Source organism: Rhinatrema bivittatum, chromosome 5, assembly GCF_901001135.1.
Source record: "Rhinatrema bivittatum chromosome 5, aRhiBiv1.1, whole genome shotgun sequence".
Classification (NCBI taxonomy): Eukaryota; Metazoa; Chordata; class Amphibia; order Gymnophiona; family Rhinatrematidae; genus Rhinatrema; species Rhinatrema bivittatum.
This window is the reverse complement of record NC_042619.1, coordinates 280,328,303-280,343,315: the sequence shown is the minus strand read 5'-3', so window position 1 is coordinate 280,343,315 and position 15,013 is coordinate 280,328,303. Positions and strand designations below refer to the sequence as shown.

At 44.1% G+C, this 15,013-nt stretch overlaps 1 protein-coding gene across 1 annotated transcript in view; it reads right to left on the bottom strand.

Annotated features, from left to right (window-relative positions):
* Positions 1-5,133: 5,133 nt before the first annotated feature.
* The window catches only part of LOC115092767 (disintegrin and metalloproteinase domain-containing protein 9-like), a gene marked incomplete at its 3' end in the record, with an annotated part of 1,804,538 nt that continues 1,794,658 nt past the window's right edge, over positions 5,134-15,013 (bottom strand). The window contains exon 18 of the mRNA XM_029604071.1: positions 5,134-5,304. Coding sequence (XP_029459931.1) covers positions 5,134-5,304 — 171 coding nt within the window. The remainder of the gene's footprint in view (positions 5,305-15,013) is intronic.

Below are 15,013 nucleotides of genomic sequence, written 5' to 3'. Positions count from 1 at the left end.
CTTAGTACAACAGGCGTTTAAGAATATGCGGCAGCAATATAAGCTTAATACAAAGGCGCTCAATAACAATAAGCGGCAGCTATATGCGCTTAATACAACAAGCGCTCAGCCATATGCGGCTAACAATATGCTCAATGAAATGCTATATGCTCTCAGCAATATGCGGTCATGAATACACGCTCAATTGTATGCAATATGCTCCTAGCAATATGCGGTTAGCAATACACGCTCAATGTCAATCAATATGCTCTCAGCAATAAGCAGTTAGCAATAGGGATGTGAATCGTTTTTTGACGATTTAAAATATCGTCCGATATATTTTAAATCGTGAAAAATCGTTAGAGTCGATATTTAATAGGAATTCCCCCGATTTATCGTCAAAAATCGTAAATCGGGGGAAGGGGGAGGGGAAGGGGGAGGGCGGGAAAACCGGCACACTAAAACATCCCTAAAACCCACCCCGACCCTTTAAAATAAATCCCCCACCCTCCCGAACCCCCCCTCCCCAAATGTCTTAAATTACCTGGGGTCCATGCAAAATGGCGCCGGCCATATGGCCATATTGCCGTACGGCAAAATGGCGCCGGCCGTACGGCAACACGATTCGAGTGCAGGAGGTCGTTCCCGGACCCCCGCTGGACTTTTGGCAAGTCTTGTGGGGGTCAGGAGGCCCCCTCAAGCTGGCCAAATGTTCCTGGGGGTCCAGCGGGGGTCCGGGAGTGATCTCCTACGCTCGTGACGTTGGGGGATAGGAACCAAAATGGCGCCGGCGCTACCTTTGCCCTGTCATATGACAGGATACTCAATCCTGGCAAATTATTCATATATCACAAACCAATTAACAACTAATAAATATATTGTGACATCGATCCAATTATTCAATCTTTATTAGTGAAAAATTCATAAAACACATCCCACATTTAATCCATAATACCCCACACAATAGATATTATATTTTTATAAAACCTATTACATCATACTCATACCACCCATACATCCTACATACCACTCATACAAAATATCATTCAACCTCATATAAAAAACAATTTTCAACCATTCAAGTTAAACATCAAATACAAATTTTTTCTCAACACTTAATCAAATGTAGATACAATTTGTTTTATAAGCAGAAAGAGTTACATTGCACATTCATTTATGCGTTCCAAAAATGCCAATCCTCTTGATCTCTCTTTATTCTCTCCACATGTTTCGCCTTCCCTCAGGCTTCTTCAGGAGAGCTTTTTCAAACAATCTCCCACTGCTCATGTATCCAACATCTATCCACAGGGCTATCTGCACGTCCTAAAGATTCACTCGATGGCAGCGTTTTCTCTGATATGAGGTGATGGCGTTTTTCGCCTAAGATTAAAGAGTTTAAACAAATTTGAGATGTGGTGTCCCAGGCATCTGAATGATTGAGACGCTATGAAATAAAAGTCGGGGATGTGCCAAGCTGTACGTCTGGGAAAGTTCTTTAGGACGCGCAGATAGCCCTGTGGATAGATGTTGGATACATGAGCAGTGGGAGATTGTTTGAAAAAGCTCTCCTGAAGAAGCCTGAGGGAAGGCGAAACATGTAGAGAGAATAAAGAGAGATCAAGAGGATTGGCGTTTTTGGAACACATAAATGAATGTGCAATGTAACTCTTTCTGCTTATAAAACAAATTGTATCTACATTTGATTAAGTGTTGAGAAAAAATTTGTATTTGATGTTTAACTTGAATGGTTGAAAATTGTTTTTTATATGAGGTTGAATGATATTTTGTATGAGTGGTATGTAGGATGTATGGGTGGTATGAGTATGATGTAATAGGTTTTATAAAAATATAATATCTATTGTGTGGGGTATTATGGATTAAATGTGGGATGTGTTTTATGAATTTTTCACTAATAAAGATTGAATAATTGGATCGATGTCACAATATATTTATTAGCTGTCATATGACAGGGCAAAGGTAGCGCCGGCGCCATTTTTCTATCAATGCACCCGTGGCCCGAGAGTGGAAGATCACAACGGGACCCCCCCACTGGACCCCAGGTAGTTTAAGACATTTGGGGGGGGGGGGTTTCGGGAGGGTGGGGGATTTATTTTAAAGGGTCGGGGTGGGTTTTAGGGATGTTTTAGTGTGCCGGTTTTCCCGCCCTCCCCGATTTACGATTTACACGATATTTACAGAAACAAAACCGCGACGATTCGATTCCCTCCCCCCCGCAGCTGAAATCGATCGTTAAGACGATCGATCACACGATACACATCTCTAGTTAGCAATACACGCTCAATGGTGTTCAATATGCTCTCAGCAATATGCGGTTAGCAATACACGCTCAATGTCATTCAATATGCTCTCAGCAATAAGCGGTTAGCAATACATGCTCAATGTCATTCAATATGCTCTCAGCAATAAGCGGTTAGCAATACACGCTCAATGTCATTCAATATGCTCTCAGCAATAAGCGGTTAGCAATACACGCTCAATGTCATTCAATATGCTCTCAGCAATAAGCGGTTAGCAATACACGCTCAATGGTGTTCAATATGCTCTCAGCAATAAGCGGTTAGCAATACACGCTCAATGTCATTCAATATGCTCTCAGCAATAAGCGGTTAGCAATACACGCTCAATGTCATTCAATATGCTCTCAGCAATAAGCGGTTAGCAATACACGCTCAATGTCATTCAATATGCTCTCAGCAATAAGCGGTTAGCAATACACGCTCAATGGTGTTCAATATGCTCTCAGCAATAAGCGGTTAGCAATACACGCTCAATGTCGTTCAGTATGCTCTCAGCAATAAGCGGTTAGCAATACACGCTCAATGGTGTTCAATATGCTCTCAGCAATAAGTGGTTAGCAATACACGCTCAGTGTCGTTCAATATGCTCTCAGCAATAAGCGGTTAGCAATACACGCTCAATGTCATTCAATATGCTCTCAGCAATAAGCGGTTAGCAATACACGCTCAATGGTGTTCAATATGCTCTCAGCAATAAGCGGTTAGCAATACACGCTCAATGTTGTTCAATATGCTCTCAGCAATAAGTGGTTAGCAATACACGTTCAATGTCGTTCAATATGCTCTCAGCAATAAGCGGTTAGCAATACACGCTCAATGTCATTCAATATGCTCTCAGCAATAAGCGGTTAGCAATACACGCTCAATATCATTCAATATGCTCTCAGCAATAATGCAATATACGCACAATGATGAACAGAATATGCGCTTAGTCAGAGACCTGCGCCTACTACGGGTGCTCAATACCTGAACAAGGTCACAAAATGGCGCCCTCCACGGCGTGCCACGCCGAGGATCCTCTGTTCCTCGGAGACCAGAAGTAAAAGCCGTACACCTTACCTGATCCTCGGTGCTTCCCGGCTGGAACCCGGGCGGTCTCCGGCTGCGGGGGAAGAGAGCAAGTACCTTCACCTCCGCGTTTGAGGATATGCACCCGCTGCCTCGTCCACGCCGGGACCGAGGCTCCTCGTAAGCCTCACCCGAACCTCGCCCGGGGGCTGTGTCCCTGCCGCAATTCGGCCACCGGACCGAGGACTTAAACCTCCGGGGGATCATGGAAATCACCCCGGGAAGCTCAACTGGGGGAGGGACCAGTGGTATCACCGCAGGAGCGCGGGGCTCGATGTAGAATTTTAGTAAGAAGAAAGTAGATTTGGAAAACACGCTCAGCGAGCATGCAGGCTCTCCAAACTGCTTTGGAGATGGAAATTACTAAGTTGCTACGCTTCCTGTGGGGGTATATATATACACCCGTGCTGACGTTAGATCCGTCTCCAACTGCTAGCACGAGCATACTATACCCATTCGTTCTGAGTCCATCTGGCTACACGCCAGGAAAGTATTCATTGCTCCTTGTTCCTCATTAGATGTTTCTGGTCTCTCGTCATGTCCTGGTTTCTGTCTTCAACATCTTCATTCCTGAATCCATGATTTGTCTTGTTCCCAGTACCCAAATCTTTGCCTTGTTCTGGAATTCATATCTTCATTCCTGCTCTCATCATGTTCTTGGTTCCTGAGACTCCTGAGCCTTGTTCCTGGTCTGTGTCTTGTCCAGTTCAAGCCTTCAGAAGTCCTTCCTTGTTTTTAAAGTATGAGCCCATTCAGTCTCAGTTCCTGAGTCCAGTTCCTGGTCTTTGGAGACTTGTTCCAGCTTCTGTCTTGCTCCTGAGTCCAGTGCCTGCACTGCTATTGTCTTGGTCGATGACCAGCCCACAGGTTGTGTAGGGTGTGCTGCGGTGCCGGACCTTCTCTGAGCCTTCATCATGTTCCAAGTCCTGATGCAAAATCTTGGTCAAATTCCAAGTCCATAGTCTGCGCTGCCTTCGACGTGGTACTCAGCCCACCCACGGACTATGTAGGATGCACTGTGATGCAGGGCTCTCCCAGAGCTTCATCATGTTCCAAGTCTTCAGTACCTTCATCATGTCCTCATCTCCAGAGTCATTTTCAGTCCTCGCCCTTGTCTGTCCTGATGCTCAAGCCGTTCCCAAGTGGCAAGCCTGAAAGGGCTTTCAGTGGCTGGAGAGCTACCACAGAGACCAGAATTGTGTGCAGTTTCAGCGAGGCCTTCAAGTGTTCTAAGTTCAAGCCATTGTCCAAGTTCAAGTTTGAGTGTTCCAGTCTCAGCCCAGCCTGTACCTGGATGTGCTTGCCTGCCAGTGGTGTGGACCATGGCCAGCCCTCGGGTGGTGTCGGTCTTCTGCTGCACAGGGGCTCACAAGCATGTCCCATGCTCCATTTGCTACATATGCAGCTAAGTGGCATTTGCTGAATGTAGCCGGATATTCAGCAGCTGCCAATTAACTAGATAAGTTGTTACTTATCTGGCTAAGTAGTGCTAAATATTGGGCTCCAGAAAATGAACATCCTTACCCTTTGGTGATTTCATGGGAAGCAGTCAATTCTATATGAAGGAACAAATTTTGTGGCCACGTAACTGTGGGAGTCCAGGGAACCTGCATATACCCTGCAAACTGCTTATTTTTCCATCAAATTAATGAACTATACTATACTATTTTCATTAATGACCCTTTTGAAACAACATTTTTTTCCTACCTTTATTGTCTTCTTTTTCTTTTTCTTTTTCTTTTTCTTTTTCTTTTTCTTTTTCTTTTTCTTCTTCTTCTTCTTCTTCTTCTTCTTCATCTTCTTCAGGAGGATAAACATAGATTATGAATGAACCATTAACTAAAGGTCCACTGTCAAGACTTCCTCCATATCCTGGATTAACACAGTCTGGAGGAGCCCACTCCTTATCGCAATGGCAATTTTTCTTATTATTGCACACCTAAATAATAAAAATATAGATTTATAGCATATAATTGCTACAATAAATATTATAAGAAACCTTTTAGATTCATAAAAATGTTTTCAACCTATCATAAGTATCTAAGTTTTTTTTTAAGATATTGACTAATATGAAACTGGCTTTCAGAATAAAAGTCTATGCTTCAGAAAAAAATATACAGAAACTGCAAATAAGAAATGATAGATATACTTAGCATATTTTTATCAGTCCTTAGGATAGCACTGCTTGGGTTTATACTTATGAGGCTTGAGTATTACTGTTCATTACATACAGAAAACCCTATTTTATACATTTAAATCATGCTTTTAAAATCAGCTTGGGAGTTTTGTATATATAACCCGATTTCAGGCATACTTTTACTTGCAGTTGAAGTATGTATTCCAAGGGACAGATTTGGGGTATGGAAAGTGTTTACATACATAATTTTAATTTTTGAAAGTATGCAGGTAAAAATAAATGCACAGGAGCCGATTTTAAATGTTACGCTCACGGGGTACATTTGTGCGTGCTACCTGGCGCGCACAAATGTACAGCCGGTTTTTATAACATGCGCGTGCTGCCGCGGGCATGTTATAAAATCCGGGTTCAGCACGCGCAAAGGGGGAGGCACACTTGTGCACATTGCGCATGCCAAGCCCAAGAGGAGCCCCGATGGCTTTCCCCATTCCTTCCAAGGCCAATCCGAAATTGGAGCGGCCACGGAGGGAACTTTTCTACCGCTCCCCCCCACCTTCCCTCCCTTCCCCTATCTAACCCACCTCCCAGTCCTAACTAGATCCCCCGCCTTCCTTTGTTGCAGAAGTTACGCCTGCCTGAGGCTGCTGTGCCGAAGGACTCGGGATCACCCCCGGACTGCTGCCCCGCCCCCGGACCGCCCATTTTTGAAAGCCGGTATATAAAAAATTTTAAATAAAATAAATAAATATGTGCGTCCCGGGGCTTGTGCGCGCTGCCGAGCCTAAGCAAAATAGGCTCGGCACGTGCAGGGGTAGGTTTTTGGGGATTACGCGCGTATATTACACGTGTAACCCTTTGAAAATCTACCCCACAGAGTTTCATTTGCTCAGGATCGGTGTGTGATCGGTGTGTGCATGTCCATGCACAAACTTGGTGAATCTACTACGTTTCAAAGTTTCAAAGTGGATTTATGCTCATAAGTCTGCTTTAATAATTTGGGCTAAACTCCATGGATAAAAAAGGGCCATCTGACTTTATCCTCTTGGAAGATAATTTTATAATTATAACTCAAAAAGTGATACATCTAAATGGCAAATTTTGACATATTCAGCCAATTATTCAGCTAAATTATAGACAGATAAGTAGTTATCCAGCTAAAATTTAGCCAGATGAGTTGGGAGGATTTCAGGAGATAGCTGGGAGGAGTTGAGTTAGTCAGATAAGTAATTTGACTAAGTCTGGTCAGCCCATAGGGCTATCCTAAAATCAGAAAAATAAACCTATCCTGCTAACTAATAGGGTGATGCATCAAGCCATGGCAGGGTTCGAACACATGTTAAACAGCGTATAGCGTGTGATATACACTGTTTATCATGTGATATATATCTGTTGCAGCGACATCACACAATAACATTGGTATTTTAGGGATGTGCAGAGCAAAATTTTATGTTCATATTTTTTATGTCCGAAAGGGGGTCCCACTTGCGGCCAATATGGACATAAAAAAAATCCAATGAGTTGGGTATATGTACATATGTGCAAAAAAAAATTTTAAAACCCCCTCACCCTCCTTAATCCCCCCCCCAGACTTACCACAACTCCCTGGTGATCGAGCGAGGAGTGAGGACGTCATTTCTGCAATCCTTGGCGAGAAGCATGTGATGTCTGTGGCACGTCGAGTGACGCGGCGTCACGTGATTCCCGGCGAGTTCGCGCCGGACGGCTCGTTCGGCCCAAAAAGAACTTTTGGCCAGCTTGGGGGGGCCTCCTGTTTCACCTGGAGTCTGCTTTGCCTCTAGTGTGATCCACAACCAGCCATGGGCAGCTGTGTAGAGTGTGCTGCGATGCACTACGCACTCAATACTAATGCTTGAATTCTGAATCCTTGCCTGAGACTTCCAAGTTCCTGAATCCTCGTCCGAGTCTTCCAAGTTCCTGAGTCTTCCAAGTATTCTGAGTCTTTGTCTGAGTCTTCCAAGTATCCCGAGTCTTTGTCTGAGTCTCCCAAGTTCCATTTCTCATCTTGTTCCTGCCCTCAGCCTCCATCTGGCCTCATGCACTCGTTGTTCCCAAGGGGTGGGTCCGGAAGGGCTACTGAGTGACTGGAGGGCTACTCCTGAGACCACCATTGTGTTGCTGGGTCTCACTGGTGCGTTTAGGCCCAGTGAAGGGCTGAGCTTGCCTTGTTCCAGTTCCTGACGTCCCTAGCCTTGTTTCTGGTCCAGCTTTGTTCCTGTTCCGTCCGTGCCTGAAAACACTCACCTCCCACAGTGTGTCTTGGGGCTCCTCCCTGAGCTACGCCGTGGCCCAAGGGCTCATAATCTCTCTTAAGCAGGCAACCGTGCCTCCATGCTTGCAAACTTGCTAACTTCATGGAGTGCCCCCTGGTCCTTTTATCGTCTGTGAGAGTAAATAACTGATTTACATTAACCTGTTCAAGTCCTTTCATAATTTTGTAGCCCTCCATCATATCCCGCACCTCGGTTTTCTCTATTCCAAACTGAACAGTCCTAACTTCTTTAGCCTTTCCTCATAGGGGAGCCGTTCCATGCCCCTCATCATTTTGCTCACCCTTCTCTGCACTTTCACCAGTGAAACTATATCTTTTTTGAGATGTGGTGACCTGAATTGCAAACAGTATTCAAGGTGTGGTCTTACCAGGGAGCGGTACAGAAGCATTATGACATCCACCATTTTATTTTCCATTCTCTTCCTAATAATTCCTAACATTCTGCTTGCTTTATTGACCGTCACAGCATATTGAGTTGATGATTTCAATGTATTATCTGCTGTGATTCCAAGATCTTTTTCCTAGATGGTAACTCCTAAGATAGAACCTAACATTGTGTAATTACAGCAAGGATTATTTTTTCCCTATATTCATCACCTTGCACTTTTCCACATTAAATTTCATCTGCATTTAGAAGTCCAATCTTCCAGTCTCAAAAGGTTATCTTGCAATTTATCACAATCTGCTTGAAATTTAACTACTCTGCATAATTTTGTGTCATCCACAAATATGATCACTTCATTTGTTGTACCCATTTCCAGATCATTTATAAATATATTTAAAAGCACCAGTCCAAGTACAGATCCCTGAGGCACTCCACTGTTTATCTTTTTCCACTGAAAATAGACCATTTAATCCTCTGTTTCTTGACTTTTAATCAGTTTGAAATTCAATAAAGGACATCACCTCCTATCCAATCACTTTTTAGATTTCATAGAAGTCTCTCATGAGGGACTTTGTCGAATGCCTTCTGAAAATCCAAATAGACTTCATCTACCAGTTTACTTTTGTCCATATGTTTATTGACTCCTTCAAAAAATGTAGGAGATTTGTGAGGCACATTTAAGACTAATTGGAGAAAATTATTTTTCACTCAATGTAGACTTAAGCTCTGGAATTTGTTGCCAGAGGATGTGGTTAGTGCAGTTAGTGTAGCTAGGTTCAAAAAAGGTTTGGATTAAGCGTACCAAAATATTAGCTCTTTTAAAAAGAAAACAGGCTGCTGTAGCATTTTTACAGGAGACACACCTGACTGATTCTGAACATCAGAAATTGGGACGCCTTTGGGGTGGGGAAATCTTTTATGCTTCGGCAACCACTAAGTTGGCGGGCGTGGCTATTTTGATACAGCGAGCGGTTCCATTTACGGTGCATGTGGAAATTAAAGATCCTCTTGGCCTTTATATCATTTTGATTGTGGATCTATATCATACGAAAGTAGCCCTCTGTAATCTTTATGCTCCTAATACTAGAGATGTGAATCGGAACTGAAATCTGATCCGATTCTGGTTCCGATTCACATATAACCCATCTTTCTATAGGGAGATACATCAACATTTGCTTCCATACTTAGGAGACCTTATCATAATTGGAGGGGATTTTAATACCATACGTGATCCAGCTTTAGACAGGTCCCCCTTGGCTCCCAGGCCTGTGGGGTTTGGGCAAGGCCCGTCCTTTTTGGAGAACTCCTTACACTTGATGGACATATGGAGGGTGTTGCATCCCGGAGAAAAAGACTTTACACACCTTTCTAGAGCACATGGGACATTATCTCGAATCGACTATTTTTTAACAAGTGTACATGGTTGTTCGAAAATTCGAGGGGTAGAGATTGGGGATATAGTGGTCTCGGATCATGCCTTGGTGAAGTTGGAGATTGAGTTGGATTTGAATATGTCACGCTCGATGTCTTGGAGGTTTCCCTTCTATCTTGCCTTGGATGAAGCTTTTCGGGAGTATCTCCATAATGTTGGCTGGACTATGCTGACTTTAATGGCCAGCAGCAGGCCTCACCGGTACTATTTTGGTATACTGCTAAAGCAGTTCTTAGGGGAGACATCATTTCGTATATGGCTCATCGGAAAAAAGTGATGAACCGTAGGCTCTTAGCTTTAACAGCCCAACTGGGTAGGGCAAGGAAGAGGGCTGATGGGGACTAATACTAGTGATGCGCGAGCGCAGTTTAGGACTATACAAGGGGAGCTAAATACTCTTTTGCACCAAAGAGCGCGGAAAAGTGTTCTTTACTACCAATATAAGCTGTTTCAACATAATAATAAGTCGGGTAAGTTATTAGCAAATTTAGTGCGCTCAGCTCGGGGCTCGCGACATGTTCCGGCATTGAGATCTGCTAACGGCCAGGTATTGACTGATCGTAAGGACATAGCGCGGCGTTTCCAAGACTTTTATAGTTCCCTATATAGGGCCGAAAGTGGGACTATGGAAGCGTGTGATCAATTTTGTTCCAAATATCAACTCCCTCATTTGACATGGGAACAGAAGGAACAGTTAAATAGGCCCATAACCTCGGAGGAGGTTCGCTTGATAATCCAGCAGGCCAAGCGCCTAAAAGCACCAGGGCCAGATGGGTACAGTGCGGAATTTTATAAATGTATGATAGATAAGGTAGCAGACCCGCTAGTGCAGGCATTTGCAGGGATGTTAGCGGATGGATCTTTCCCAGCCCACACTAATCGGGCACATATTGTTCTTATTCCGAAACCGGGGAAGGACCTGTTACAACCAGGATCGTATCGGCCTATATCTTTGTTAAACTTTGATCAAAAACTGCTTGCCAAGATTCTGGCTGATCGCCTAGCGGAGGTTTCTCCTTTCCCTTATTCGGGCAGATCAAGTTGGATTTGTTAAAAAACGCTATGCCCTGACAAATATTCGGAACATTTTGGCGGATATGTCGATGTCTCAACAAATGGAGACTCCTTTTTTGGCCATTAGTTTTGATGTGGACATATCTATTTCAGATTTTACGTACGATGGGTTTTGAGGGGTTGTTTTATAGAGGAATTGAACTCCTGTATTCGGCCCCGGAAGCTGTTATTTTGGTGAATGGAGACCATTCGGAGGCGTTCCCGATTTCCCGCGGTACTCGACAGGGTTGCCCTTTATCCTCGTTGTTGTATATCCTCAAGTTGGAACCTTTGCTTTTAGCAATCCAATTAACAAAGGAAGTCCGGGGTATTAGATTTCACTCGACTCTTTTTAAGTACGCTGCGTTTGCAGATGACCTTTTGGTTTTCCTGACGGACCCCGTGCACTCACTCAGAGCGCTTCTGCACCTGGTTTGGGCGTTTGGTGTTTTACTCGGGCTACGTTTAAACATGCATAAATCCAAGGCCCTCGCTTGCCCGATAATGTTGCAGGAGGCGTGGGGAGCGGACTTTCCCTTGCAGTGGGCTGTGGACTCATTTACCTACCTGGGAATTATTATTCCAAGGGACCTATCGTGTCTCTATTCCCTTAATGTTTATCCGCTCCTGCGGGCTACGGAGGATAGGCTGCTTAGTTGGGCCCCTCTGCCGTTGTCCTTGAGTGGTAGAATCCAACTATTTAAGATGGTTATTTTGCCAAAGTGGCTATATTTGTTTCAGAATTTGCCTCTTATTTTGAGACAGACAGAGGTGCGACGACTGGATAGGATTCAGCGGAGATTTTACTGGCGGGGGGAAGGCCCGTATCCCGTTGGCCTGGTTGCGGGTGCCTTGGGGGAAAGGGGGATTGGGGGTGCCAGATCTGGCAATCTACAATCTGGCTAGTAACTTGCGCTTAATCAGAGATTGGATATTAGATACCTCCTCCTTTTTAAATCTTCTGGCGGATAAGGCTCTGACTCACCCACTGGCTCCTTCCTTTGTGTTGCAGCTGCTTCTCCATCTCTCAATACTTTTTTAGTTCAAAATGCTCTTATCCATCCTCTTCGTGTATCATGGAGGAAATTGATGTCCCTTCTGAAGCTGGATCACGTGTGTGCCTACCTTTTACCAATTCAAGGGAACCCTGCCTTTACACCGGGCTCGCAAACACTAGCATTTCGTAAATGGGTAAAGGCTGGTATTACAAAGCTGGGCCATGTTTTTAATCCTGAGGGCCAAATTCTCTCGATGACGGAGCTGAAAGAACTATATGGTAACATTGATATCGGGGTCTTCCCTTATCTACAACTCCAGCACTATATTGCTTCCATACCTCTTACTTCGCTGCAGGTCACTTCCCTTACTGCAATAGCGGACATCCTGCTTCTAAAACAGGAGGAAACTCTGTCGCTCACCACCTACTATCGTATGATTAGACAAAGTCATTTCCCCTGATACTTGTTCTATTTTGGTGGACAGGTGGAATCGGGATGGGGTGTTCCTGGTCACTGAAGCCATTATAGCAGCTTGTTTTCGGCGGATCTCCCACTCTCAGTCAATATGTATTATCGCGAAATGCAGTACAAATTTATCCCGCCGCGGTTATATTTCCGCTCAGGATGCCTATAATTCAAAAAATTGCACCAACGCCGCAGTGTCTACGATGTGGCGAGATGTCCGCCTCAATCTCTCATGCATTTTGGGCATGCCAGCCAATTCAGACCTTTTGGCGTAAGGTACTCAATTATGTGGAATTGGTGTTAGGGTTGGATATTCCCTTCTCCTATTATTGGCTTCTGTTTGGTTGTATTTCCGCCTCAACGTGTGAGAGTTTGGGGTTCTCGCCTCTTCATACAACAAGCCTGCTTGGTAGCTAAGAAAATTATTCTACTCAATTGGAGAACCACGGATCGGCCTTCTTATTGGGCCTGGCGTAATCATTTACATCAATGATGCAAATGGAGGCTTCCATTATGCGACAACCGCCGAGTCAAAAGAAGAAGTTTCTTGCAGTTTGGGGCCCGTATGTGCAGCGGCTTTCTCACCGGACCCGCAGCCTCATCTTAACGAGTGACTAGGTGCGGGGATAACTTCCCCCGAAGTAAGATGGCAGCGTTGCTGAAGGACCTTGAGGCACTTGTGACCTTGGACCTGGGGGGGGGGGGGGGGGGGGGTGGGGGTTAGGGGAGATAGGGGGTTGTGGGGTAACACACAGTTTGTGTATTGGGTTTGTAATGGGGAGTATATCAGAGGTCAAATACTCTCTGTACGGTTTTGGTTTATATTTGAAATAAAAATTGTTTTAAAAAAAAAAAAAAAAAGGTTTGGATAAGTTCTTGGAGGAGAAGTCCATTAGCTGCTATTAATCAAGTTTACTTAGGGAATAGCCACTGCTATTAATTGCATCAGTAGTGTTTGGGTAATTGCCAGGTTCTTGTGGCCTGATTTAGCCTATGTTGGGAAACAGGATGCTGGACTTGATGGAGCCTTGGTCTGACACCAGCATGGCAATTTCTTATGTTCTTAAGACTTTCCTTGGGTAAATCCATACTGGCTGTGTCCCATTAAACCATGTCCTGTCTAACTATTTTGTGATTTTATACTTTATAACAGTTTCCATGATTTTTCCAAGCACTGAAGTCCAGGCTCACTAGTCTATAGTTTCCTGGATTATCCCTGCGCAGCCCTTTTTAAATATTGAGGTTGCATTAGCCACCTTCCAGTCTTCAGGTACAACTGATGATTTTAATGATAGTTTTCAAATGAAATGAGATAGGTCTGAAATTTCATTTAGTTCTTTCTTATCCCTGGGGTGTTAGCCATCTCGTCCAGGTGATTTACTACTCTTCATTTTGTCAATCTGGCTTACCACATCTTCCAGTTTAACTGTGATTTGGTTAGGGTCATCTGAATCGTCATCCTTGAAAACCGTCTGTGGATCGGGTATATCTTCAACATCCTCTTTAGTAAACAATAAAGCAAAGAATTTGTTTAATTTTTCTGTGATGGCCTTATCTTCCCTAAGTGCCCCTTTAACCTCGCGATCATCTAATGGTCCAACTGACTCTTTCACATACTTTCTGCTTGGATGTATTTTAAAAAGTTTTATTATGAGTTTTTGCCTCTACGGGCAACTTCTTTCCAAATTCTCATTTAGGGGGGATCTAATGGATCGCACGCAAAAAGTCGCTTTTCATGTGCGATACCTAGATTGGGGCGGGGTTGGGGCAGCGTCAGCACCAGAATGGGAGGAGTCGGGGCAGCACCAGGGTGGACGCAGTGGAGACATCGATGGTTGGCGAAAAGATAAGAACCTTTATCGCTGCCAGTAATGCGCCCCATAGCACCACTTTCATGGTGGCACTATTGGTTTGCAAAAGCTGCAGCGATAACACTGCAGTGGTGCAATCGCAGCCGGCTTTCGCAGGCCCGCCCCCCCGGTACCATGCAATTCTCAAAGTCCTGTGATTTTAGAAAATCCAGGCCTTAGCCTGTCAACCAAGTTTTACATTTAACTTGCCAATGCTTATGCTTTATCCTATTTTCTTCAGATGAATCCTTCTTCCAATTTTTGAATGAAAATCTTTTGGCTAAAATAGTCTCTTTCACCTCCCTTTTTACCCATGCTGGCAATCGTTTGACCTTCCTTCCACTTTTCTTAGTGCATGGACTATAACTGGACTGCACTTCTAAGATGGTATTTTTTATCATCGTCCAAGCCTGTTGCACACCCTTAACCTTTCTGCTTTTTAACTATTTTTCTCATTTTATCAAAGTTTCCCTTTTGAAAGTTTGGTGATAGAACCATGGATTTACTTACTATCCTCCTTCCAGTCATTAATTCAAATTTGATCATTTTATGTCCTATTGTCAAGCAGCCCCACCACCATTACCACTCTCACTAAATCCTGCATGACACTGAGAATTAGATCTAAAATTGATCCCTCTGTCTTCAGTTCCTGAACCAATTGCTTCATAAACTTTCATACATTCCATCCAGGAACTTTATCTCTCTAGCATGTCCTGGTGCTTCACTTACCCAGTCAATATCGCATTACCAATTTGGTTAGCTTCTCTAATTTCTCTTAGCATTTTCAGTTTTTGTCTCATCATTTTGGCCAGGTGGGCAATAGTATTCTTCTATTGCTATACTCTTCCCCAACACCCATGGAATTTCTACCCGCAGAGGTGGAGTCAGCAGCAGCGGCATAAGCAGCAGCCGTCTGGGGCAGCCCAGGCTTCAAGAAGAGGTCCTGCAGTGTCGGCCAGGCCACATTAGAGCAGCAGCAGTGGTCTGGAATGGGAGCAGTGCGGCAGTCCAGGCTGCGCCAAAGCAAAGTCCAGCAGT